The sequence below is a fragment of the Echiichthys vipera genome (assembly GCF_963691815.1).
Source record: "Echiichthys vipera genome assembly, chromosome: X".
NCBI classification, from domain to species: Eukaryota; Metazoa; Chordata; class Actinopteri; order Perciformes; family Trachinidae; genus Echiichthys; species Echiichthys vipera.
The window spans coordinates 26,943,986-26,971,509 of NC_139825.1; the positions used below are offsets into that span (position 1 = coordinate 26,943,986).

The window sequence follows — 27,524 nt, forward strand, 5'->3', positions numbered from 1 at the left end:
AGATAGTGATGTGTGGTTTGATTTAACCATGGGCTGGTCCTTCCCTATCCACTGTTGCACAACTGTGGACCTGCTTGTCCCACGGTCAGGTGGCGTCCCTTCACCGGGAGAAATTTGATCAAACTTTTTCTTTAAATAAATCTGATAAATTCTCCTCTATCTTGGGTAAAAAAAAGTAGTGTAGAAATATGTGGCGAGCTCTACTGTGAGACATGGTCCCCACCCCCACTTTTTTCCACATCCACTTCACGGGACACTACGTCAGGCCGACAGAGACCTGGGCGGGGCCGGGAGGAATGATTCAAGTCTGTGGCGGGAATCAAACCATGTGCGGCGGAGGCACCGGCTCCAGAGACCCTGCCCATTTACTACACCGCTCCACGTGAGGCTGGAGCTCGTGTCTACTAGTCAAACTGGGGCCGTGCCTGCAGCCTGACCTACTTCTCACACACGCACACGCACACACGCACACACACACACACGAAGCCTGAGAGAGATTTTGAAGATTTCTGCTCCAGTTTTAATGATTAACGAATTTGAACGTAAAAACCCATGTAACTTAAAGTTCATATGAGAAGTGGAAGCAATTCATGCACACATGTAATTTGTAAAAGTATATATGAGCACGGACACCAAATGAACATAAAAGTAGACTATCGCACATGCATTAAAAGCTAAATGAACATGACGTGTTTAAACACAAAAGCACCTCGGCAAATGTTACAAAACAAACAACCATGGCAGTTTTGCAATAGTTCACTTTACTCACATTATCAGTCACCTGCAGACCAGTCCAGCTGAAGTGCTTCTCAATTTGAATGAATGAATGAAGCCGTGTGGTTGTTCGGGTGTTTCCCTGCAGCTCTGGTGTGGATGAAGGAAAATTTGATACAACTTCGAGCGTCCAAGTCGTGTGCCGCTCCTTGTCAGCTTCTCCAAGTCTTCTCACAAATATCGGCCATGGGTTAAACTTTTATGAACTCGGGTGATTGAGAGACCCGCCTCTCTCGTGCAGGGGGTGGGCCCTGCTGGCACGCACGTGAAAATTTCGCCCGGTAAACACATGACCACACGCGGAGTAATTTCGGGAGGAAATTCCAGCACAGGGCAAAGCAGCGCCTCAGCTTTCTCTGCCTCTCAGTGCGCATGTCAGGGAGCTGTGCGCAGTATCCCGGATGCATTTGTGTCCTCCAGCAGTGATGAGAAGAGATTCACACCTAATGCTACTTTATTTCAAGTGGAAACACCACAAATCAGCACCATTAGCACTACTTTTTATGCGGCTTTCTACTTTTGGAGGCAAATATTGTACTTTTTACTCCACCACACGCAGAGGCGATTCTAGGGGGGCCCGGGGTAAAAATGTACAGGGGGCTCCTTATTTATTTATTTTTATTTATTTATTTAGCACAATTTTAAAAAATACACACATACTGACAAAGAATACAAATAACACATAGTGCAGGAAGAGGCAGAAAACCCAGTGGGCTTATTTGAAGCCTCCACCTAAATAATGTTAAAATTTCACAATAAGAAGAAGAAGAAGAATTACTTTATTTATCCCGCACAGGGAATATTATAAGGAAACACAAAATTAAAACAATAAAAACTACATAAAGAAATAACAAGTTAATAGTAACAAAACAGGGGGCTCCTTGAACCACCGTTCATCACCACGATGTTATAAATTATGTGATTTTTAAAAACATGTAAACATTTTGTCTATTTAAAGGTGTACATTTTTTATTATTTTCAAAGTTAGATTTTATATACTATATTAATATAAACATCAAACTTCAGAACAATAAAAACTTTGGTGGGGTCTGGTGGGGCCACCTTAGGGCGCACTCACACTGTCCATTTGTACCGTGTCCCGTGCTTTAGGGTGAATTCCAAGATTCATACATGGGCATCTGTGCTTTACAAAAGCCCACCTCTCTCAACCGGGCCGCGGCCGGCAAGCGTGCCGTGCCAAGGTGCGTTACAGTTGTACTCACACTGGTCAAACAAACTAGACTTTAGCCGTGAAGCGTGCTTGGGCACGGTACGGATGAACAGTGGGAGTTCGCCCTAAGGGAGGCTAGGTCTCCTACTGTCATTGCAAACTTTGTCAATTGTCGATGCTGTAGTTTGTCAGACCTCGGGGACCCAATGTTTAAATGTATCAAACCTTTTGAGTTTTGATACACACACAGTGTGACAGATAATGGCTTGTGATGGCAAGTGGAATCATCACCTCTGCTACACGTTTGACAGATCGTGCACCCCGTCCCTGAAAAACCTCTCCGCAATGCATTACCGGTCGGCAGTAAAGATAAAAGAATTATTTTAATGCATTGATTCAGCATCCAACTTTAATGTCTAGATAGGCTTTGAAGGCTCTTAACAATGTTACAGAAATGTCAGACTGAACCTATGGTAACCAAACTCTGGTTCTTGTACCTCGGTCTCTTATTTAAAGTGCCTGTTACAAGTTCACATCAGCTGCATAGTGTTCTCAAAAGTCTGTTCCCCCAGCCCTCCTCTTGTTGTTGAAGCTGGTTGTTTATCTCAGCAACAGGTCAACTCGTCACCCAATCAGCCTAGTTCCTAGCATGTCAACAACGAGAGCCCCAACTGTAGGATACAGTGAATAAAGGGCCAACTGATATGACAGTGAGGCCTTTGTCGGGGCCGAGACTGATGGGACTCAAGGGAAACATGGTCAAACTTGGAAGCTGATCAGAAAGAGTACACTTACCGTACAGCTATATTCAGTGGTGATATGCAAATGAATGAAGTCTAAACTAAATGTGAAGATATAATGAGTGTATTCTGTTTGTTGCTGAGCAGCTGTGTGACATTTGTACAGCTGAGTAGACACTTTATTATCCCTCAGCTCGAGGGCAGCTGCACGGTGCAGAGGGTCTGTGAGCCCCATCAAATTATCTTTATTCACTATGGTTTCATCAGGCCTTTGTTCTGCACTGGGAAAGTCTGATGTGATAAATGGCTCAGAATAGAGACTTTGCATGGTCACTTAGTTAACTATTTATTGAGTGACACAAGATCGTCAGGGAAGTTCTGCCTTTTGAAACTTAAATACCTGTCACTGTGGTTGTAAAACGTGTTTATAGCATTAAAACTTGACGTTTTACACTCAAGTTACCTGATGTTTTTGTGACCGAGTCATGACGAAAAATGCGTTTGATTTAAATCAATCGCAGAAGCTGAAATAGAAATAAGTATAAGTGTATTCATTTTTATTTATGCAAAAGTGTCCGGCATAAACAAAAGAAGAAAAAGAACTATCATTATTCCACTATACACCAGCGCCCCATTTTAAGACAATACGTAGAGGGTTATAGCACAAAAGTGAGTAAGTAAGTGACGCGAACCCAAGTCCGCCTGCTATCAAGAGAGAGAAATAGTCTGTAGATATATTTATCTACATTTTGGCGACTAGGCTGTGCAGTCTGGCAGTGTCTCTGGACGCTGGACGCTTGGAAAATTTGTGGACCAGATGAAACTGGTATAGGCAGGTGCTTCATTTACACATGAACACTATTGGCATGATGCTGCTGTGTCGTTGCAAGCAGGACATGGGGTCAAGTCGGTTTATATGGAAGTTTATGCAACAATACAAATTAAAAATGGCTGCCACTTTGACCTTCTGCTACAATGATTGAAATGGGAATATCTTTTTCAATTTTTCATTTTTATTTTTTACAGATTAGGCCTACACAAATAAGGCAATTAGTCAATAAATAATTTTAAGAGGCACTGGAAGTTGGATTTTGTTACTTGTGGACAGAACCAGGCTAGCTGTTTCCAGTCGTTACGCTAAGCTAGGCTAAGCTAGGCTAACCAGCTACTAGCCTCAGAGTATCCGTCTGTTCAGTCTGATGTAACAACCCTTTAAAAATACGAATTTCAGGTCCAAATGCTCCGTTGAAACGAAACAGACAACAACAGCCGAACATGTGAACAATTACGGTCACCTTTTTCGTCAGTTAGACATCTTTTTCATCGATAAGAAATTACGTTTTTTTTTAACTCAGATCTGTTCAAACAACGGGAAACACGGCACTTGTAGAAATACGAGGCTTGGACCTGGAAATCACGTTTTGAAAGGGTGTTACATCAGGACTTAACAGCTGGATACAGCATAGGCGACTAACAACAGATATGGAAGTGGCGTCTGCCCTCTCATTTACCTCTCAGCAAAAAGTTTAATTATTCCTTTAAATGTTAAGTCTACAAAATATGAGAAAATGGTGAACAAACCTAATTTGAGGTCTTCAAATATCTTCTTTTTTATCAATTTTTTTTTTTAACTTGGCCATGATTTAAGGATGGATCAAATTAACTTAGTGTGGCCAAATGTAATATAAGCTCCAAGCTGCACCCTTGTTTTTCCAGAGCAAGCCGCACATTGCACAAAGTGGGTGGGAATACCACAGGTTACTCGGTTTCTGAGTGGATTCCCGCGAGTTCCTTCAATGTGAGACCCGTCTCTATGGATACCGTGAGTCGCAGCTTCTGTGACGTCAGCAGAGCTCGAGTGGGACACGTGGAAAAGCGCGCGTATATTTGAGAAACTTGTGTATGTTGTGCCGGTTCACGTGGATTGTCTGCGTGAACAGGGAGCCGTGGGCTTGTCAAGGGTGTGACCGAAAAAAACGATCGGGCCGGGGGAAGGGTGTTGCAAAATGTCCGTGGGAATCAGAAAAAACACGAAGCTGAACATTTAGATAAGGCACCTCTTCTGACCACAGGGAATAAAAACTTAATTAATTAATATGGTTTGTTATGAGGTTACGCACACACACAATCACACACACACACACACAATCACACACACAATCACACACGTACACACACAGCCCGACCTTACATGTAAACCATTATACTTGTATTAATGTTATAAAAGTACATTTCTATTGTTGTTTTCCATGATCATTTTAACTTATGACGTACTCTGGAAACGCTCTATGAATAATATTAATATAATTATTAATATTATTTAGGCTATAGTTTACGCCACACACAGTGACTTTATCAGCAGCACAAGGACATATTGAGATGCCTTATCGGTGGTAAATATAGCCGTTTGATTGTATTGTGAATTGACTTCATGTTTCAAAATGGTTTAAAATGTGCACGCCTGCAAGACCATGTGTAGAATTTACCTCTGCTTTCTACCTTCTTCTGAAGTTGTACGCCCTTCTTCACTCACTCTTAAGAAAGTTTCAAAATTAGCACTGAAGGGGACTAGCCTAACAACTGAGAAAGTTGTAACTTTCCAGACAATACAGGAGAGATATTACTTTAATCAGCTGATTCCATTATTTATAAAGAAACGGGTAATCATTAAATATAGGAGCTCATTATTTTCTCGATAGATCCTTGCAGAGCATCAGTTAAAGTGGTCACGCTGATGGGGTTTTAGTGCTGGGCATGATTTTAAGCACACTTGTCAACAACATTACTGCACAAATTCTGTTTATTAAAAACAAGTTTGACAATGGACAGATACACATGAACGCTCTGTCCTATTAACAGTTACTTTCTACATTTGACAAACCTACATCTTAGCAGTTTAGGTTTTTTACAGCAACACCACATTGATTGGTTTTCTATGGGAAAGCGGGACATGACGAAACCAACGTGCAGATTAGATTTAATACCAAACATGATACAGTTCAGTTAAATCTACAGTCACAGGTATCGCTTACGGACTGCTGAAATGGTTCAGCTTTCTAAGGTCACACAACATCAGAAAAGTAATTTTTAAAATGTAAAAAGTACAAATAAAAATAATGCTACAACTACAGCCCAATGACAAAATCAAACAATTAGGCGGGGAAAAAACGAGTGCAAGCAGTCTCAAAATCATAAAAACAAAAACAGACTAGGACGTCGGCAATTCAGTTCCTCCTGTGAGCGTCGCAGAGAAACATAACAAGCTCAGCCACAGACAGGAAGAGGACAGTGTCACGTGCATCAGGAGGCAGCGAGCGGCAGCGCAGTCGGACGACGATCCTGAAAAAAGAGCAAATTATACAAAAAAGTTAAAATGTCAAACAGCTGGAAGCATCACAAAGACAGATGACAAGTATATAGATAAAGTTGGAGATATACATTTTCTCTGAACAGACTGCAGTTTAACGTCTACTTAACAGACGCCTTCAGCGACAGCCATCACTTTGCTTTCTGCTGAGCATCTGACAATAAAGAGCCATGACATCAGGATGTAGCATCTGCACACAGCTAAAGGACTCACTATGAGTCGCCTGTCCTGTCTTTGAGTGTGTGAGTGAGTTTATTTTTAAATGTGGTGATAGTTTGCAACTTCCCATGGTATAAATGCGCTTGTGAGATCCTGGCCAGATGTAGACATTTGTGACTTTGGGTCATGTCACAAGCAAAGACTCACATTGCTAAACCCACACATATGGAAAAACACGATGATAAGCTGCTAAAGCAACAAAATCACTCAATACCAACCTTTATGCGGTTGCCCTCTTGCAGGTACTGGGCCATGGATTTGGCCATGGTTTCAAAGAAGAACCAGGAGTACTACAGGAAGGGATAAAAGAGGACTGCAGTTAGACCTCTACACTATGGTTATTTCCCAATATGCTAACAAGCTTCCCAGAAAAAAAACCAGTGGTGATGACGGGAAAAATATGAGCCTAATGTTACAAAGAGAACAGTTTGGTAGCTACATGCTTAAGGACAGACATTCACCTTCTCTTTTTGACGACATGATGAGCATTTTTATAGGCAAGTATGCTACCTGCTGTTCAAAATAGGTACCACAGCTGGACTAAAATCGGTAATGTAAGTCCTCTGATTTTATACTCCCTGTAGCAGTGTTGGTGTTTGTAGGTTACCTTAACAAACGAGCGCGGGTAGTGTTCCAGGCAGGCAGCATTTATGATCTATGATTTAAACTGATATTCAAAGTACCATGCTCACAGACTGTAAAACACAGACCCTCACGTCTCAAATCCTCCCGGTGCTCCAGATTAGCATCTAGTGTATGTGTCATAGATAGTAGGCTATACTGCAAGTCATGGTGCAAGTGCGGCTATTTAATTAGCATAACAAAGCTAACATTGACATGGTGTGTTCCTAAACCACCTGTTTGTACAGTTGATCGAAGAGCAAACCATCTTGTCACTCATGGTAACACTACCACACGAATGGCCACAGTCCAGGTCGAGATGACGGAGTTAGCGTGATTATCCTGACAACTAGCCTCCGGGAGAAGTGGTGGCCAGAGGCTAACTGTCACTAAAGAGGCCACGCCTCTAATTATTCATAAACTTTAACCTCCAATAAAATAAAAACTAGTCTGGTAAAAAAATATTCACCCCCCCTAAGTGTTGTCATGGAGATATGACCTAAACATACAGACCAGAATGTTTCTTGTAAAAAAGTTCTAAATAGGTTTAATTATGCTGTGAAAGTCAGTCTGTTTAACATGGGGGTCAATGAGAAACTGCTCTATTGTGCAAACTGCTCCTACTGGACACTCAGAGAACTGCAGTTTTCTGCACTTCCGTAGTGGATCAACCAGGAAGTCGCTGTGCTGGGGGCTTGGTATGCACTCACAGGCAGAGGCAATTTCCCAGCAGACTTACCCAGTGACTCTACTCCCTCTCTCTTCTTGCTGCTAGCCTTGTTGCTGGACTCAGCTGATATGGTAGAAGGTGAAAAGGATGTGGTGTTTCTCACGAACGTGGACGAGCAGCTCAATCTTTACCTGTGCACAGTGGAATAGGTCACTGGTTTAAGCTGTTTAACAGTTCAGCATCGTGTCATTCTTCTCACTGACATCAGAACAGGAACACGCTGATGCCAATAATAGACTGGATACAATTATTCCATCAAAAATAAAAAAGTCAAATCAAAACAGTGTTGATTTTATGCTTTTAGTCATGCTAAAGAGGTGTTTATCACAGAAGGAAGTTGATTTTTTTAAGATTATAAAACACTTTTTTCACTGGCAAAGATAACTGGAATACATCACTGATACAGTTCCACATGCAGTAGCATTTGATGGTTTAGAATAATTTCATTTCACTCTTTCTTGTATTTTGTCTTTCAAAAATAGAGGTTATTTTCATGTTGTTTGTTTGTTTTTAACCAAGCAAGCTGGTACAACATGAATTAAAAGTGGGGCATCTTCTCTAGTGTGCACTGTGTAACTACGTATCTTTGAACCAAATCAGCTTTGCAGCTTTTTCGGATCATTTACCCTCTTGACTTTATATTCATATCGATTAGAAATGTTCATCCGGGTTCTTACACCTTCTTAAACATCAAATTCAAAGACTTTCCATTACAAAACATTACATAACATGACATGATGCGTTTATCGAGGGTGACTTACATTTAAGTGCATTCAACAATTAGGGTACAAAACAGAAGAGCTAGAATTAAAAAAGTGCATTAGCTTCAAATAAGCCAAACTACTGATTGCTACATGTAAGTGCAATTATTTTGCACTTATAAGTCAGGCAATTCCTCAAATTCAAGGACCCCCAAAGAACGCTACACCGTAGTTTGAGACAGGGTTTACAGAAGCTCACAGGCAACGATTAAAAAGAGCCAGAAACTTTAATGTGTGAACACTTCTCAACTGTGCTGTGTTACAGTACTGGCAGACTATATGTGGGCTCCAACACAGGAAAACAATATAAAGTGAGAGATAGAGACAGAGATGGAACGCAGCCTGTTTACTAATGTTAAGTAAAAACACATCAAAAGAACTTCAGCTTCTATGACCCATGTCTATTTATGTCTATAGTCTTTATGTCTATTGGTAATAGTTTAGTGGATCCACTAGGAGGCAGCATCAGCAAGGAAATGTATTTTTCCAACGTCTTGCTGATTTTCTAACAGGAAGTGACAAATACAGAACAACTAAACTGATCAGTAAGCAACAAACTATTGCGTTTCAATAGTGGTTCAACAAGCCCTCGTTCACTGGGCCTCGGGGGAATTCCCACCCTCATCTTAAGTGTCGTTCCAATAGTCTAAAAAACTGAAGTGAACTTGATGAGATGGGCCCTCGGAGGGCTGAGTGAACAACGATGGTCACTCCAGAGGTGGATATCACCCATAATGCACTGCAGTTATGCATTTGGTGAAAGAGAATACATCCACGGGTAGGAGGCAGTAATACACTTAAAACTCTGTGATTACTCACCACTAAAGAAGAACAATATATAAATAAAGCCACTTTTTATTATCATCATTAAAAAACTCCACTTTCTGACATGCTTTTCAGTTTCAGTTTCAGTTTTTTATAAATAAGTCAAGGTTCTTACATGTGTAGGCTGTTTGCCTGTTTAGCAGATAGTTTCTGAAGAAAATCTCACTGATCGCTTAATATTAAACTGAAAAATTACAGGTTGCAGTACAAATTTGGTCTACTTATTTTAGTTTATATATCTATACTTGACTTGTCTGGTTTCTTCTCAACATTATCTGTAAACGCATGGACTAAAAGTTAGTTAGAATATATCATAGCAATAATAATGATGATAATCATGATACGGATCACAAACAGAAGTTTCTGAATCAAAGACGATGCAGCTGTTTACAAAGTGCAGATGGTCAGACGTATTGCAGTCATCCGTAGAAAACAAATCAATAAAATGAGTCTAAAGATATTTCTGATTACTAGAAAGAAGCAGTACAGCGCTAAACCTACACCTGGTGGTGGATCCTTGATAGTTTGGGCTGAAGTGAACGAGGGCAGATTCATTTCATTTCATTTCATGTGTAGATCACAGCTCTACCCTGAGACAGACCTTTGGGATTATCTCATTGCTGGCTGAGGAATTTTCCTTTAAAATAATCTGGTTCCAGGGTGTTTGAGAATAATTACCAGAGTTTCTTTATTGTTCCACTTCTTAAATCTAATCCAGTGTAAATAACCTGATTGATGCTGTTAAACGTTTAAAAACAGGAATAAATCCCATGCCTGTAAAACTCAGAGTATCTAATGTGAAGTGAAATTTTAGCCAGTTAGGATATTGAGGAAATCCTCTCACCTCGTCGCAGAACTTCGGGCTCTGATTGTGGTGCAAGACGGCTGCGTGGGAGCTGCTGGGGAAGACTGAGACCCCCGGCTTTCCGTAGATGCACTGAAAGGCAAACATCATTCATCAAACACTGGCCCTTTGATATTAGGGCGACAGTGGTGAGTAACTGACAGTATTTGGAGTAAAAGGCGGGCAGAGAGTGCAAGCCCTTCAAAGTATGCATCTTTAAAGCACCGATAGATTAAACAAAGAACTGAGAAACCAAAGAGGGGAACCCAAAATTATCAAAAGCATGGACGAGAAGAGACGGGCCTCATTGGGAAAAATGATATACATTTCCAGGCCTTGCATAGTACTGTTTACTGTATTTTAATGAAGCAACAGTGCCTTGTGTCCACTGCTGGATGATGATGACAAAAAACAAAAAACAAACACAGCAATTACAGCACTTTCACTCCACATGTGATGACTTAAATATTGTTGTTTTTTTTAAATTTATTTTTATGAATGCACCCTAAAACTCTAGGAGAAACCTAACCACAGCTCTGTTTTGTATCAGATCAGCCACTGCAGGAAGAAGTTCTGTAGGAAATCTAAACCTGTGCGATAAGGTCATGCTTGGTTAGGATATTGATATTACTAATGAGGGGCGACCAAAGGGAAGAAACAACTTCAGACCTGTTCCCATGACTGGTTTGATACTGTAATTAGGATACTAACAGTTGTGGTCATCTCTAATGAACAATAATGAGCGATGCTGGCCAGAGGAAGGACAGAAATCTGGAGCCAAATGATTAAAATTGAGACTGATTGGAAAAAAAAAAAAAAGCTGGAGCCTCTGCAGGAGGACTAAATGAGCCTGGAGGATGGGTGAGGCCCAGAGAGAGAGGACAGGGTCCAAATGCTCAGCTCAGTCTGTGAAGAAGCTGGAGTGAAGAGGGGGGATTACACAGATTTTTAGCAAAGATATGTTGCTGCAGTCGCAAGGTACAGTACAGTAGATGCGTACCACCATGGAAAACCCTAAAAGCCTTTAGAGCAGCAGCAGGTGCAGGGGGGCTGATGAGAGTCCTGATTACTTTAAAGAGGACGAGGGTCAAGACGTGACTAGAGGAGCTGCCTCCTCAGATCTTATGAGAGAGCCTGTCCTGTTTACACACGTACTGTAACACTTTTAGAGCAGGCGAACCTACAAATAAATCCAACCTGAGACATTAACTGTGGGTTTGAATGGCCAATAGGGCCGGGTATAGTTTAAAAAATGATACCAGGACCATAAAGGCTTAATGGTCCTCGTATCATCATGACATTTCCATTAAACATTCCTCATCCATCATGTGAATGGAAGTGTGCTGAACTACCGACTCAAATAAACTGTGCCCGTCTTCACCATATCACAGACTGTATGAGTTGTAGCTGCTGCGTAAGTGGGTCGATCACTCGTCACATTACATCAAAGAACAATTGCAGTGACTGGCTGCAAGAAAAACAACACAAATAGTCTTTTTAATCTAGATTTAGGTACAAAAAGGATGCAGGTATGGCTTGACTGGAGAAGTTTCAATGCTACTTGCTGCTGGATTATTTCAGTGCATACTTGTATCCGATACCCAGCCCTGCTGTTAATAAAGTGATTATGTATGACAGTATAATAGTTTAGACTCAATTCACAGCCTTTGGGAAATCCCAGCTTCTTCGACTTCACGTTCCTGTTGCAAAGCTCCAGAAGAATTTCCTCTGTCGAGTCTTCTGCTGCCTCTGATTCAAATCTCCTGAGGTCGGCTGCTGGCTCCTGCTCTTTGTTAATAAACAGCTTCCTCCCTCACTGTACTCCAAGCATTGTTTAAGACCAGACTACACTATTTGAGGTATAATACGCATGGCTGCATGCCTGTCTGGACTAACTTAATCAAGGGCATCAAGGGCAATTGTTGAAGAATTGTTGTTTTCTTCCCTCCCTCTGGAAAAGTGATAAGAAAAACTATCCACACTGATTTTGACGACTGTTTCCACCCCCAAATATTTGACATGTGTGGCCAGGGTGAAATAGCGAGGAAGAGGAGAGAGAAAAAGAGTGAACGTTCATTATCTTCTCCTGCCAGCTATAACAACCAGCTTCTGTAAGCGATTCCTTTCTCCTTTCCTGGCCCCTCAGCCGCACTTGGACTTCCACTTTGTGAAAAGCAATAAAAAGAAAAGTTTATTGTATATGAGTCCTCTGCTATTGATCAAATCTCCCTTAGGGCATTCTTCAAGTTTTCATGAGAGTATATTGTTGTTTCTGAGACCTTTGCACCAGGCTCCTGCCAGTCCGTATAAAAATAAAGCGTGTGCTTGTTTCAACCCCAACCATCGACCCTCTTTTTCTTCTATATACTGCTTTATTTCCCTTTGTTCAGTGGAAATTTTATCTACACTGTATTTGTGCATGTACAGTTTGTCTCCCACATATAAGTGAACATATTTGTTCCGCCGCCCCAGCCCTTGAGGGGGCCAGTCAGGTACTAAATTCCCAGGCCACATTTTTGCCCCAGTCCGCCCCTGCTTATCACTCATCTTGGATTACATAATGACCCCATACGAAAGGGAGGGAAATCTCCAGGTTCAGACAGGGTCATGGACTTGCCAGGCGACTACAACTTACAAAAAAACTCCATGTGTCCAATGACTGACACCGAGTATTGTTCAAGTATCTCAAAAGTCACTCCTGATAGCTCTATATGACATTTTGACTTGGAGCCCCCACATTAAGAGGTCACATGAAACATCTCTAGCTGTTACCATACAGTAGAAAGACTTTTAACTTGACACATGATTCACATTACTCATATAGGCCAAACTTTAATTGTATAACATTTCTAATGTAGAAAATGTCCCCAATTCGATTATGACGATGTGGATATGTTTCAATCTTAAACTGTTTTGAATATGTCAAATATTTCTCAATTATTTTGCTGTATATATATATATATTTTTTTTTAATTATACACACACACACACACACACACATAGAAAAGTACTGTAGTACAAATATTATAGAAAACACAATTACAGATATTGTGATTTTGTGCTGACTGAGACAAAAAAATTCCCCATCTACCATTTAATTTGATTTGTTAACAATTTAAACTCTGTCCCTTTATAATAAGTGGATAATAGCAAATGTAAAATACATCATTATGTTAATTAAAACAGTAGACATGGCAAAATCTCAACAGCATCATCAAGTGATATTGACAGGGACCACTGACAAATTAAAAAAAAATACACTGAGGTAAATTTATAAAATAAATACAAGTATTTAAATAAACGTCAATAGAAACTGGCTTATAGAAATGAAGCAATGCAGCTCAAACCAAACAAATTGCAGTCTACACCAACTAAACTTTCCCAATGTCATGTTAAAGTGACTCCTGTTCAGCTCATATAGAGATTTAAACACTTTTAAAATGTCAGTGTTTTCTTTACAGGGGTTGATTTCAGCAGAGAGCTGGGGTGCTGCAGGTGTCTGTGCAGAGCTTGTGTTAGCAGCGGTGCAGCCTACGGTACTCAGGGCGGTAAACCTCGGGAGCTGCTGACACTATACCCCTTTTCGACCTACCCTGACCTGGTTCTAGTGCTGGACTGGTGCTGGACTGGTGCTGGATCACTGTGGTTCCACTTGGGAACCTTCGCCAAAGGCTAGAGAGCCCAGATAACCACGTCATTACGTCACAGTGTACGTCTATCTTTGAAAAATCCCCCATAAATCATAAATGTTCTGTAATTATTAAACAATACTCGCATGTTTTGGAGTTTATTCTCATAGAAAAATACGTCGACCAGGACAAATAATGTTTACACACGCTGTCATCGATGCCCCCGTCTGGTAGACACGAGCGCAGCTTCAATATGGTAATCATATATTACAGTGTTTAATACAGTCTTTATTTTTATGGCTTTCGTTTACTTTGTTTTTCAATTAGTTTGTTTTAAAATTAAGATTATTTCCTGTAGCTTTTTAGATCAATCAAACGGATCAATATAAAAAGTCATGCCAGCACAATGAGTAATGGCGCACACTCGCTTCCCGACAGGAGGACGAGTGTCTTATGAGCCGGATCCGACTGCAGTGTACTGCCCTCGTGGTTGGTTTGGATCTCTGAGAACAAGGAAATAAAGGTTGCTATAAGAGCACCGAGTGACAAAAATGCTTTCCTTCATCTCTTTTTGATTTCGGTCACAGTCCGACCTTCTGACGCTGCATTATCTGCAACATGTTTCCACTCTGTGGCTGTTTTGTCTTTAGTAATGCCCACACTGTACTCCAAACAACGTGTTTTCTTTTTTCCACCTCTCCAACTTCACTCTCTTTATGTGGTTTTCTTCTCTTTGTCGTGTAAGTATGAATGAATATTAACTTGGGGCGTTTCATTGACTATAGGCATCTATGGGCGTGACATGAAGCTGAAAAAAGCTGCGCCACTTTTAGAGTTGATTGTGATTTATAAAGGGAAACAGGTGTTTGCCGTATTCAGCACCCCTGCCGTGAAATGCACCCCCTCGCATTATAGGTGATATTCTGGATGAGAAGGCTGTTGTTTCCACCTATAGGAGTAGTTTATATACAAGTAACCCACAACGGGTTACCTGTATAAAGAACATTGGTTACTTAGTCTTTAAACTATTTTAAAATCACAAACTTGGATAATAGCGAACACCTTTTTGTATGTTCTGTGGAAATATACTGCAGCCATAGCTACAAATTGAATTAAATGGATCTTTTGATCAAGTTGAATGCATTTGATTTAGCCTTTCCCACGTTCTAGGTTTTGTCCATACGCCACCGTTGACGCGAACCCTACAGTTTTATAAATGAGGCCCCAGTTCTCAGCCTGGAGCCTTGTGTGTGCGAGGTAGTAAGAGGCTAAGTCACCAATCAAAGATGGCGGTAGCGGAAGACACAGGTGCAGTAAAATCTGGTCCCCGAAAAAAACTCTCCGGTTCTAAGCTTTTCGTGGGAATGACCCAATTGAACAAGAAAAGGGCGACTGTAGCAAAAAGGCGACACATTTGCAGGTGTTTCTTTTGTAATCAACTTATCTTTAATTGAGACCATTTCACATTGTATCAAACAAAAAGAAAAATAATGGAAAAATCTCCATAAACTAAAATATGTCTTGTGTTCATCACATCTTTTTTTCTTAATCAATGCCATAGTTTTGCATCTTGAAGGTAGGGATGCGTTAATTGAAAAAAACAAAACAATCATTGACGGATGAAACCTTCAGTGAGAAGTAAGAAAGTAGTACACTGAAAATTGGATTTACAGACAATCGAAGGGAGGAACTATTCACTAGTCAAAACTACACAGTACATTCATTAACAAAAGACAAAACTCCTAAGAGATTACGTGGTGAACTGGAATGCTGGGTGGCATGTCTGTTTCAGGACCAACAAGATGGACTTAGGAACAGCATCACACCTGTACACACCCACTCATGTATGTGAACGTTACCATAACAAGTAAAAAGGAAGGGACACTAAAAATTGCTTGTTAAAAAAAAAGGACACAAAAATGGCTACACGCCATGTTGAATTCCATCCTTCGAAACGGCTAAGACTGTACAACCGTTCATCTTCAGCTCCCTTTATGCCTGACAGACATTCCTCTACTTTCTGTCGTTAGACCTGGAGCGGCTGCGGAGAGGGAAAAAAACAAGCTGTTAAAGCTAGCAAGAATTACCGACTAAAGCAACTCAGCAATCCCACATTTAAATAAACTCTATGTAATCTACAGTAGTTTGAAAAGGTGAGTCATATTACTACGCTTCGGATTAAACTGTCAAATATCTGTTAGGAGACAGCACAAATCTCAAAAAAATAACAGTACCTCCTTGATCGCGAAAACGACCTTGAAGGTTTGTGGTTCCTGTCCCGAGAGAGGGACCTCTCCCTCCTCCTGTCTCTGGAGAAAGACCTACAGAAGCCAAATCATCCCATTAAGTCAACATTTCTCACATTTTCTACAGTCAAGTCAAGTGGGTACACAACAACTGGGTATGGGTTGCATTTTGGATCCGGTTTCCAGTCGGCAAAATGCTTGGATGCATGTTATAAACATTTGAGCTCAGCGACGTAAAAGTTCTCGATCTCAACCACTAACATTTGGATCAAATAGCTGATCGCGCTGGATTAATAATTAATTAAAGAGGTAACAGTTGTGACACTCGATTCTCAGACAACAGGTGATTACAGATCTGATCCCGTTCTTTGAGTTTGGTTTTTTTTAACTTCAGGTACCTGCAAATAAGGAGAGCCACATCTAATTGAATACTTGATTCTATAAAACTACACAAAACTGAATGTGCAAATCATCAAATTACTGTATATACAATATACATTGTGGCTTCTTTTAGATATATTTAGATAAAATACATATTATAAATACATCATGAACGCAACATACCTGCTTCGACTGCGGCTGAAGCTCCTCCTGCGTGGGGATCTGCACAGGGAAAATACCAAAGTGTTAAGAACAAACCGAAGCATCAAGCCCCGTAGAGCTCCACACTACCCCAGTCCTTTTCTTACATGGGCCCCCTCAAAACAGCCCTTTGTCTATCTCAGTAACTCTAAATGGAATTAACAGACTTGGGTGTTTTTCCAGGAACACATTTATCTCAATCAGATAAAATAACTCACTGTCAGTGGACCCAGTGCATTAAGATGGCAGGTGCTGAAAAATGATCACCTATCCCACAGTGCCATGTGGATGTCTTAAAAAAAAAAAGTCACCAGTGTGAATTATATTTCAGTTTTAATTTAAATTGTAAACTATGACTAATATAACACAGTTTTTTCAAGGTGTCAAAGCGTATTACAAATGTCTATGAATATAAAGTGAGTTAAGTAGCTCTTACATTTACGTTACATTTGATCCATTAGAAGATTTAACGCTGCACTGTGGACTGGCCATAGTGTGGGGATAAAAACACACACACAGGCCACCATCTGTATGAAACTGGTCCACTGCACTTAAAGGAAGACCAGTAGGAACTGGAAGCTAGTAACAAACCTATACTGGTCACTGGGAATAAGTCTGTAGAAGAAACCAGGCTAATATCTGCTAAAACCAGCCAAACAGCACAATTTATATTCATTGGGGGGGTTGAGGAGAGTTTTCATTTGTGTGATTTCATAATTCTGCTCAGAGCCCCAACACATACCAGATGTTTGTCTATAATGGAAATCTCTGGAAATGTGACGTTCCAGACTCATGATTCAAATAATTTAAAAAAGAACAACCTTTTCAAACCAGCTGTCTCTTCACTTTCAAAACTGTAATCAGCAGTGTACTGAATGAAGCAGGAAAACTTACTAGTATTTTTGGTTTTCAACAAGCTAGATATGACGAAAGGGAGGCAGACTGCCGGCCGGGTAGGTAGAATTGGCTGAATAGGGCTGGCCAGATGCTGCAAGGTGATTAGGTGGCAGGCAGATGGGGGCTGGCTGTGGCTTTTTTCCTGCTTTAATTGGTTAGCCGAAGGCTGCTGTTGGTAGGTTGTAGACATTTGGGAACGTAATACGCTGATTGGTCGGGAATGTGAGGTGGGCCGCTGTCGTTTGGATTAAGGTTGAAGGAGGAGGAGGTTGAGAACGGCATGCTGAGGAACCAATGGGTTGGTGCAACTTGACGACTGGCCATGCCTGGGTCATGACAGCACCAGCCAAGCTGATTGGTGCACGATGGTCAGCAGTCACATGATGCTGAAAGAGGACTAGTTGATTGACTCAGAGGATGGTGAGAGGAGGCATGGTGACGGCTCTGCAACGGGTTTCATTCTTATTAATATAGATGAAAAATAAAAAGCATCCTCAAACAAAAGGAAAAAATGCATCACATTTGGCACTTTTATCCCCCCAAATTTTAAACAGATTGTACTTTTTCTGACATGGGAAACGTCTAATCCTGTTTCACAGACCCATTTCGCCATTTTAAAAGCAGTTAAAATGGACTAACCTTTTGAAAGCGCACAAAATTATGCAACACTTCAAAAGAAGCATTAGTGCTTAGAGCAGAAGTTTAGTTTTGCAGGTATATTTTGTTTACTACATAACCTAATATAATGTCCTATTCCCATGTCATGTTTCATTATTTGGTTATGAATGCATCTGTTCGGCTCCCTACATAAAATGACCAATAATATCAATGAAGATGAAACTATCAATATCGGCAGAATAGTCTACAAACACTAGAAATGTCCACACTGGAAAAACATAGCAATTACCAGGAAATATACTGTGGGTAAGAGAGTGGAATCAGTAAGTCACCGATCTGTATTTAAAGACAAGAGACCATCTATGGTCTCTGCTGGCCACTGTCAAATAACAACATGGGTCACCTTCGTCTGGGTGGCGGGCTACGACGCCTGTAGTCATCACGGTCTCTTGGACGCCTGCTCCATGGAGGCGGAGCACCACGGGTGCGACTGCGCTTCTCACCGTTGGACAGCTCTACTCGCACCCGGCAACCACACAATGTCCTATAAAACAAGCAGTCATCATTAACCATGGTTGCTGTATCAAGATGAATCCTGTCTCTCTAACTCTGGTCGTGTATCTTCTAAATGTGTTAAAATGGGTGCCTACCTCCCATCAAGCTCACGCACTGCATCTGTTGCATCCCTGGGATCTTCAAATTCTACAAAAGCAAAGCCAGGAGGGTTCCTGGCCACCCAAACACTGCGGAGAGGACCGTAGTAGCCAAACGACCTCTCCAACTCTGTCTTGTTTCCATTGTTGCCCAAATTTCCAACATAGACCTTGCAGTCAAGAGGACAGTCACGATGCATGACTGGATCTGAAATAATAATAAAGACAGGGAATTGGTTATCAATGCAGCACACACATTGCATCTCTTGCTGAAAGTCTCTTTACACCTTTGTATCTCATTAGTTCATAATCTGGTGAGACAAAGGCAGGCCTGGTATTTCTGCAAATTGATTACCTGTACCGGTAGATTTATCAAAGTTAACTGAGCGTGTGTCGTGAAAATGAACGGCGATGCTCCCTTTGTCACGTTAACGTGCGCCAATTTGCTTTCAGCAACAAATCTTGCCCATTAACGCCGAGCAAAGTCACGTGTTCTGTTATTTTAAACTTACATGTCAATATAATGTTAGCGTATCTACTAAATAACACATTTACAGTGTATAATGTAAACCGTAAGCAGTTTGGCTTAGATAACAATGTAAACGTTATGCTAACTTTATCTTAGCTTGTCGGTTTCACAACGACTTAACCCTAACGTTTAATTTATCAACGTAAGCGTTTGTTTAACTGAAGGGCTTCACTGTTAACGTTACCCATATTTCACTTTTAAAATGCATTGTTTCATGTTTGACATTGTACTAGAAACTGTCGACGCTTTGAAGCTAATGCTAGCGGCTAATGTAACGGTTAGATAAAAATGGCTGTCGTCTTCATGAGGCCTAGTGCTAATGAGTGAGCTAACGCGGCTAACGCGCAGAGCATTAAAACCATAACATTACATTAAACTGATGCGGCGAATCGATTAATCAGCACCAACATGCTATTTAGACAGTTTCAGCACCACACACAATCAACAACCCCACCTGTATCGTTGTGATTCACCGTTGCGACTCTACGGATGCTCTCTTCTTCTTCTCGGTCGTCGGTGGAAAATGTCGTGACGGAAATCTGAGAGCGGCGAGCTGCTCCGGGAGGGCGGGGTTTAGTATCCCTGCACCTCTGTCCTAGAGCACAGCGCTGTGTATTCATTATTATAACTGGTCTATAAAAGCCTAGGTACCTCCATAGTAGTTTTACTAGGTTTCACTATGCACCTTTTTGTTTAAGTTTAAATTTGTGCAGCTCCTTACAGTAAGGTTAAGTCTAGTTTCATCCAACCTTTACCTTTTACATTGTTCTTTTTGTTGTTGTTAATACAAAAGTCTTTATCTATCATTACTCTCCATGGCAGGGGGATAAGGATTATTGTTAAGCGCTAATCCTTATTTTTGTTTGTGAAGCAGCACAAATGTGATTTCTGCTTCACTCAAGAGTCACACTCAGTTCCAGGTGATGGCAGATTATGGAGATCCCAGATCCCAGCGGGCGGTGGTCTGTGGCAGGCTCATGGGTCTGCACTCTCTGCTGGTGTGGCAACTCTAAAATATCATTTCCCAGGGACTATTTTGTTATCCGTCTGTGATACATCAGGTCATTTTATCTTTTAAGTCTTTATTAACATATATGGCTATAACTCTAACCATGAGAACGACATAGTTCTCGAAACACTACAGAAGTTTACACAAAATAATCTTAATAACTTCCAAATTCAGGTTTAGTAATAGGGGGAGATTTCAACATGACATTAGATCATAATAGTGACTGTTGGCCTCCGCATGATTCCACTGCCGTAAATGAAAACTCAAAATTATTCATGCAAAAAATGTAATCTCTTGACATATGGAGGTTTAACAATCCTATCACAATTGGAGAAATAGAAAGGCCACCAGACGTTCACGATTGGACTACTGGTTAGTTTCTGATCCTTTGAATATTGAAAAAATATCAGTTAATCTCAACCCCATGAACCGATCATAATGCAGTCTCTGTATTTGTCCCCTCTGCCCCCTACAAAACTACACAGTTCTCTTTTACTACAGTATGAAATAAATATATAATATTATTTAAAAAAAAACTAATATTGGACTTTTGGAACAAAGCAAAGTCAGAGGAGGCTTTTGGTCGCAATTGGGAACTTCTGAAATTTAAAACTGGCCAATATTTGAGGAATTATGGTAGAATTTTAACCAAAAACTGTAGACTGGAGGAAGAAAGGGTGATACCTAAAAAGATTCTTCGTACCAAATGGATCCTGCAGATTTATCAGAAGACGAAAGACTCATTTTAATTTGGAACAACTTAAACTAAATGAGATTTACTCCACCAAAGCGAAATGTGCCTTTATAAGTCAAGAAAAAGACGTATTGAAGAAGAGGAACAGAACTCTGCCTATTTCTTCGTCTTAGAAAGAAGTCATCGGAAACTCAATTTAATCCAGCAGCTGAATATTAACGACGCTGTAACTGATAATCCCAAAGCATCGCTGATTTGCGTTCGGACTTCTATAGAAATGTATACAAATCAAAATATTGCCAGAAATCAACCACAACCACTGCTAAAGCTGCTGCCCCTGCGACCCGACCCCGGATAAGCGGATGAAGATGAGATGAGATGAGATCAACCACTACCTTCTTGAACTCTCTTATAGTTAAACCAATCTCTGAAGATGATAAAAAATTCTGCGATGATCCTATAACCTTACAGGAAATCCCATTTGCAATTGAACACAGTAAAACTAACAAATCTGCTGGAGTTGATGGCTTCTCTGCAGAGTTTTATTAGGTTTTTACACCAGATCCAGCTCCTTTTCTACTTAAAGTAATGTTAGAAAGTGTTGAAACAGGTTCTTCTCACTGACCTCAGGCGTAATTACGTTGATCCCCAAACCCAAAAAGGATCCACTGTATATCGATAATTATACGACCTATTTCATTACTAAACACTGACGACAAAATGTTTGCCTCAGTTATTGCAAAACGATTAAAAAATGTTTTAGACCCTATTATTGATGAATTTCAATCAGGATTCATCAGAAAAATACATACTTCAAACAATATACGGCTTGTTTTAGAATATTCATTAAAAAATGGGACATCATGAGAGTTGAGCTGCAAAGACGCGTCCGGCACGGCTGCCTCTCCCTACCTATTCATTTTATAGACGTAACTTCTTTCCACCCATATAAAAAATAGTGCTTTAAAATGAATTTAAATTGCAGAAAGAGAAGTTATCATCACCCAACTAGCAGATGATACTACGTTATTAAAAAAAAAAAATGCCAGCCAAGTCCCAATTGCTACGATGTAATTATTTTACGTAGCTTCTGTATCTTCCTTAAATCTGAAGAAATGTGAACTTTTTTCCCCTTAAAGAAAGCAATGCCTCCTAGGTTTGTAACCTACCAATCAAAGATAAGAGTACTTATCTAGGGATTACTATCATGGAAAATGAGGCAGAAAGATGTTCTGTAAACGTTAAGTTGATCAGTGGTAAGACAAAGAAAAAGCTTAATCAGTGGTTGCAGAGAGATTTATCCTTAAAAGGACGAGTATTGTTGACAAAGGCAGAAGGCTTATCCTGTCTTACATATACAGCTATCACCTTGTTTGTCAACAAAATGTTCTGTAATTCCATTTATAAATTACTTTTCAATTTAAATTGGAAAAAAAAGAAGCATTATGTGAAAAGATCTGTTCTATTTCCTCCTTACTGACCACCAGAGGCAGTGCTTAACACTGAATATCTTCTGTCTCAGGTCGAGTATTAATATCAACAGTCACTTGTGACCTCGGATGACCCCCAGCTCAGGTATAAGTTCCGGTGTCATCCACGAGATCACTTCCATTTCATCTTCTCGCTTTGCAGGTTAACGCTTGTTACTTGCAGCCTCTCTAGATCAGAGTTACGTATTGTTCGCCCTCCATAGGCTGCGACAAGGTTTCCTTTGAGATGGATCGTGAGTACAGGCTGTTCAGCTTTTTGCCGGTACGGACGTATGCCCCGATCCTGGCTCGTCACTAAGAAAGAAGAAGAAACTACGTTCATCTGGTAAGGTTGATTGGTTTGTAATATTATACTAGTGAAGTGAGTGCTCTCGCTCCCCTCTCCTGGCCCGTAGGCTATCATTTTTTTCTTACTTCATGGTGTTTTTTGCTAATGAAGTACACTAACTACCGTTACCATTTAGTAAGATCGATTGGTTTTTATATTATGCTAACAACAGTTAGCACATGTTGATACGGTATCAGTGAAGTGAGTGCTCTCGCTTCCCTCTCCTTGCATCTATCGTTGTTTTCATGGTGTTTTTGCTAATGAAGCAAGCTAACTTTTGTTACTTTGTTGTTACATGTCCTGTAGCAGCTAGCGGAGTGCTCTCGCTCAGGCTGTCCTGAAAGGACGCTAGCAGGAGCACGCGCTCTGCGCTAGCCTTTTATTGACAGCTGACATATCAGTGGAGGCGCTCCCCACTCACGGTAGCTTTGACCACTGTCCTTGTTTCTGTTAAAGGATAACCCACAGTTGGCGAAGTGCCCTTGCTCAGGCTGCCTTAAGGGCAACGTTAGCAGGAGCGTGTGCTCGGTGCTGGCTTCGTATTGATAACCATATAGTGAAGGGGTGTGTCCTCGCTCTCCTCTCACTATAGCAGGTAAAAAAATAAAAATAAAAAAAAAAATAGAATAAAATAATATAAGAGTGCTCTCTCCTGGCACCGGCACCTCTGCCGCAATGGACTCACATGCCTGTAGTTCCTGTATGGCTCCTCTTCAGCGCAAGGATGGCCATGACTATTGTCCCTCTTGTCTTGGCCTCGTTCACCTGAAACAGGGTCTCTCAGAAGACGCCTGTATGAACTGCAGTTACATGCCTCTCACTGTGAGAGCTGCAAGGCTGGCTGAGGTGAAGAGCTTGATGGCCGATGCTGGCTCCACATTGTCAGGGCGTTCATCCCCAGCCCTGCCTGCCTGTCCCAAGCGGCGTGCCATGGAAGCTGCTGGTGCTCCCTCCAGGAAGACAGCTACGTCTGACGAGCTGTCCTCGAAGGATCTGCTGGCGACAGATCTGCGAGTTTGCTTTCCAAGGCAGTCATTTTCAGTTCAGGGTACTCCCGTTCGGACTCTCCTTCTCCCCACAGGTGTTCATGGCAGCTCTTTTGCCTCTGCAGTCGCAGGGCTTGAAGATCCCGCCATACCTTGACAATTGGTTATTTTGTGTGCCGACCCAGCTTCAGGCCGCCAAGGACACAGCTTGCCTTCTCTCTCATGTATCTCAGCTAGGTCTGAGGGTGCACTGGGAGAAGAGCTCTTTGATCTCCTCACAGACCATAACCTTCATCGGTGTGGATCTGGACACCATTACCTTGAAGGCCCAGCCCTTGCTTCGACGCGTGGACAATGTCCTCCATCATCTTTCCTTTTTCCAAGGGAGCAGGTTGCTGCCCTACAGCTAGTTCCTTTGTCTCTTGGGCAAATTGTTCGCCGCCTTGACTGTTATTCCCATGGGCTTGCTGTCACTACGCCCACTGCAGAGATGGGTGAACAGCTTCCATTTGGATGCCAAGTGGCACAGACACAGGAGGTTCAGGTTGTCACAGCAGTGCCTTCGTACCGTATTGCCATGGAGGGATGAGTCAATTTTATTTTGTGGAATCTAATTCTACTACTTCTCATTCTAAAGTATGAAGGACAAAGTTATGTCACGTCTTTACATACCTCCTCTGTATTTGCTGAATATATAAAGGGAAGTATCTTCACACGATTACAGGGCTGTACACTGCTGCAAAGATAAAGAAACTTCTGCATCATCAGGAGATAAAGAATGTGTTGTGTCCCGTGTTTTAAAACCAAAAACATGTTCATTGTAATTCCCGTCACAATCCCCATTAAAAAAGGAAATTAAATTTTTTTTAAAGCATTTGGTAATTCAAAGAGATGAGCATACGTATGCACTCATTATTGGAGATTTTCTAAATAGATTTAAAAAATTAATGAAACAAATCCTCCCAAAATAAATGAGCTGAAATAAATGCAAAAATAAATAAATTAGATAATAGAAAAAAAAAGAAATAAAACACACAAAATCCCCCCTATTTTCTCTCTAATCCCCCACTCAGGTGTACAGGTTGTCTCGTCGTGACCTGGTGTTTGAAACCTTCTCATCTCATCTCATCTCATCTCATCTTCAACCTCTTATCCAGGGTCAGGTCGCTGGGGCAGCAGCTCTAGCAGGGGACCCCAAACTTCCCTTTCCCGGGCCACATTAACCAGCTCTAACTGGGGGATCCCGAGGCGTTAAATAAATATATATAGATAGAGAGATCATTAATTGGAGGAGGAAAAAAGCTTACTCGCTGTTTTAAAAGGCCAGAGTGATCTGACCTTGTTTGTTTTATTTTTATTACCTTGGGAGGTAAACTCAGCTCAGCCCTTGTTAAAAGTCATAACACAGCTTCACCAGCGTCTGTGTGTGAGTCTTAGGATAAACACATTCTGTCTTGACGCCCTTGACAGCTTGAACATTCGTATCTCAGGCCTGTATGACTGATTATCCTGTGACCTAATAAAATCAAACATTGGTAACCTGGAAACACACACAATACAATAATATTATTACATTTATCAGCCCTAACTGACGCCCCTCCCAGCAGTCACTCAAGTCCACAGTACTGCCATAGTCTTCAAATATCAAATTTACAATAGTAATACATACAAAAGTACAGTAAAAATGTCAGTACAAGTACATCACAGACCGTTTTCTCCTGGCACTGATACTACTGGCCAGTGTGTATGTTGTTGTTGTTGGCATGACATCAGGAAATGATGACCCTTGCAGTGAAAACACACCACTGTTCGATTTCCAACGTTTTTCCAACTCTGAGAAAAGCATTTTTCCAACTCTGAGTTTTGGCCGATAGGGGTTTCATTTCCCCTGGAGAGTTCCCCCATACGCAGGGTTGCCCCATGTGACCTTTGGACAGAAAGCGGCTGTTTTAATCCCCCACGGTCAGTCAGGAGTCGCAAGGCCACATTCCTGAGGCCCTGAATGACTGGCGTTAATGTAACAAAACTCAGAAGCAGTGAGTTCAGACGGGTTCCAAAGCCATTTCATCAGTCTTGTGAAACCCCTTTTCCTCCGGGGAAAGGGAAACACGCCTAGTCATGCGTTTGCATCCGTGTGTGTAGTATTCCAGCCGTGCCACGAAGGTGACAGGCGGCAAAAGTTTGCAAGATAATGGTTTCCGCGCTTGGATCCTGTTGGTGTGTGCAACATCTCACGTGCTCCTGCACGTGGTCCCTGACAGTCTGGTTGCATGGAGATGCACCTAGGTTGTGTGGAGTCAGGCATTTCCATAAAAGCACACAACTCCTCATTGTGGTCTCAGGTTAAGGGTCATAGTTGACCATGTAGCAATGAGGACGGCAAGGTTGGTGATGATTCCTGACGTCACAGGCAGGCAGCGCCGTGTCCTTTTCGTTGGGGAGCTGTGGACACAACTAGCAGCTGTCGTTTTGGCATTTGCCTGGTGCTCAGAGCGATGGCTCTGTGCTCTGGCCCAGTGATGGGCTGTATCCATGGCGTGTTGCTCACGCGTTCTGCTCTGTCCTGGTGATGGGGTCAGATCAGCAGCAGGGACAGCAGAGGCCCGCAGCTTATATCTCTAAAGCTTCTCTAGAGCTTTCCCTCCCCACTCTCTCTCTCTCTCTCTCTCTCTCTCTCTCTCTCTCTCTCTCTCTCTTTCTCTCTCGTTCTCCTTTTTAAAACCCTTTCACACATCTGTTAATCATTTCTTTTATGATAATTAAATTAATATATCTCTTTCTATCTGAATAAACTCATTCAAAATGTATCAGTTTCTTTATTAATATATTTTCAGAACAACTATAATCTTTAAGACCTGTACCACTTCCCAAAATGTTCTCACTCAATAATGTAAAAAACAAACAAACAAACAAATAAAACAAAAACAGAAATGCACAGGAAATCTATCATTGCTGTAAGACCATTCAAAAATCTCATATTTTCACAATAAAAATAAAATAAAATAAATAAAATAAAAGTGAATGACTCAGAAAAAGCATAAGAATGGTTCTTGAACTTGTACAGAATCCACATTAACTTAAGAAAATATATAGAAAAGAAAATAACAGAAATAAAAACAGCCAATCATCTCACTGATCTCTCATTTATTTAGTCAACGCCCAACTGAAATCCATTAGTCACTGTTTATTTGTCACTGTAGTGTGATTAGATAGCAAACAATAAACATTACATTTATAATAAATGACCTATAAGTTTATGTTGCTTTTCAAGATAAGACATATTTTGACTATTTTGACTGAATAACATTTAGATAAACAACAACAATAACAATAATCAACAGAAACCAAACTACATAACACTGTAATGTCGAGGTCAGACAATGATTGAAAAATCCTGGATCACAGCCTGAGTGGAAGTAAGACAAATGGCTGCAGTGTCAGTGACAGGTTCCATCAGCCATCATTGAGATAAACTGATAAACTTGGAGGCAGATATCTCCACTTCCACCTTCTTCCTTTTAACTTCTGCTATGGAGTGCATGAAGACTGGGGCCTGGTTTGCATTTCTGTATGTCTTCCCTACAGCTAACCCTTTCTGTTCATCCACCCTAAAAATACGAATGACAATTCAGTTAGCTTGACCACACACCTACCACTAATACACGGTACCGTACACACGCACGCACGCACGCACGCACGCACGCACGCACGCACGCACGCACGCACGCACGCACAAGGTTGGCAGGATGTGTCATGCAGGAAGCAGCAGAACTTCAGTGGCTCCATCTGTTGCCCACTTGCAGAAACCTTG

General features: G+C 41.1%; 1 protein-coding gene across 3 annotated transcripts; it reads right to left on the bottom strand.

The window, feature by feature from the left end:
- Positions 1–15,140: 15,140 nt before the first annotated feature.
- srsf3b (serine and arginine rich splicing factor 3b) lies at positions 15,141–19,756 on the bottom strand. Of its 3 annotated transcripts, XR_014593782.1 has the most exons (7): positions 19,661–19,756; positions 18,675–18,885; positions 18,428–18,568; positions 17,404–17,867; positions 16,492–16,530; positions 15,916–16,002; positions 15,709–15,722 (listed from the first exon to the last, which is right to left on the bottom strand). XR_014593782.1 is itself a non-coding variant. In XM_083938941.1 (6 exons), exons 2-6 carry the CDS (start codon positions 18,875–18,877, stop codon positions 15,695–15,697), a joined length of 498 nt encoding a protein of 165 aa, XP_083795067.1. In that variant the 5' UTR covers positions 18,878–18,885; positions 19,661–19,756; the 3' UTR covers positions 15,141–15,694. The 3 variants fall into 3 exon arrangements, 1 of the variants encoding a protein (XP_083795067.1); XM_083938941.1 differs by lacking the exon at positions 17,404–17,867 and having other exon boundaries at positions 15,141–15,722; XR_014593781.1 differs by having other exon boundaries at positions 15,699–15,722; positions 16,492–17,867.
- Positions 19,757–27,524: the final 7,768 nt, after the last annotated feature.

Excerpts from the sequence above, each read along its gene's own strand:
- srsf3b (XM_083938941.1), bottom strand. The coding sequence starts at position 18,877 with ATGCATCGTGACTGTCCTCTTGACTGCAAGGTCTATGTTGGAAATTTG. Across the intron at positions 16,531-18,427 it reads AGCCCGCCACCCAGACGAAG|ATCCCCACGCAGGAGGAGCT; the intron begins GTGACCCATGTT and ends TTCCCTGTGCAG. Across the intron at positions 16,003-16,491 it reads TTCAGCCGCAGTCGAAGCAG|GTCTTTCTCCAGAGACAGGA; the intron begins GTATGTTGCGTT and ends TGGCTTCTGTAG.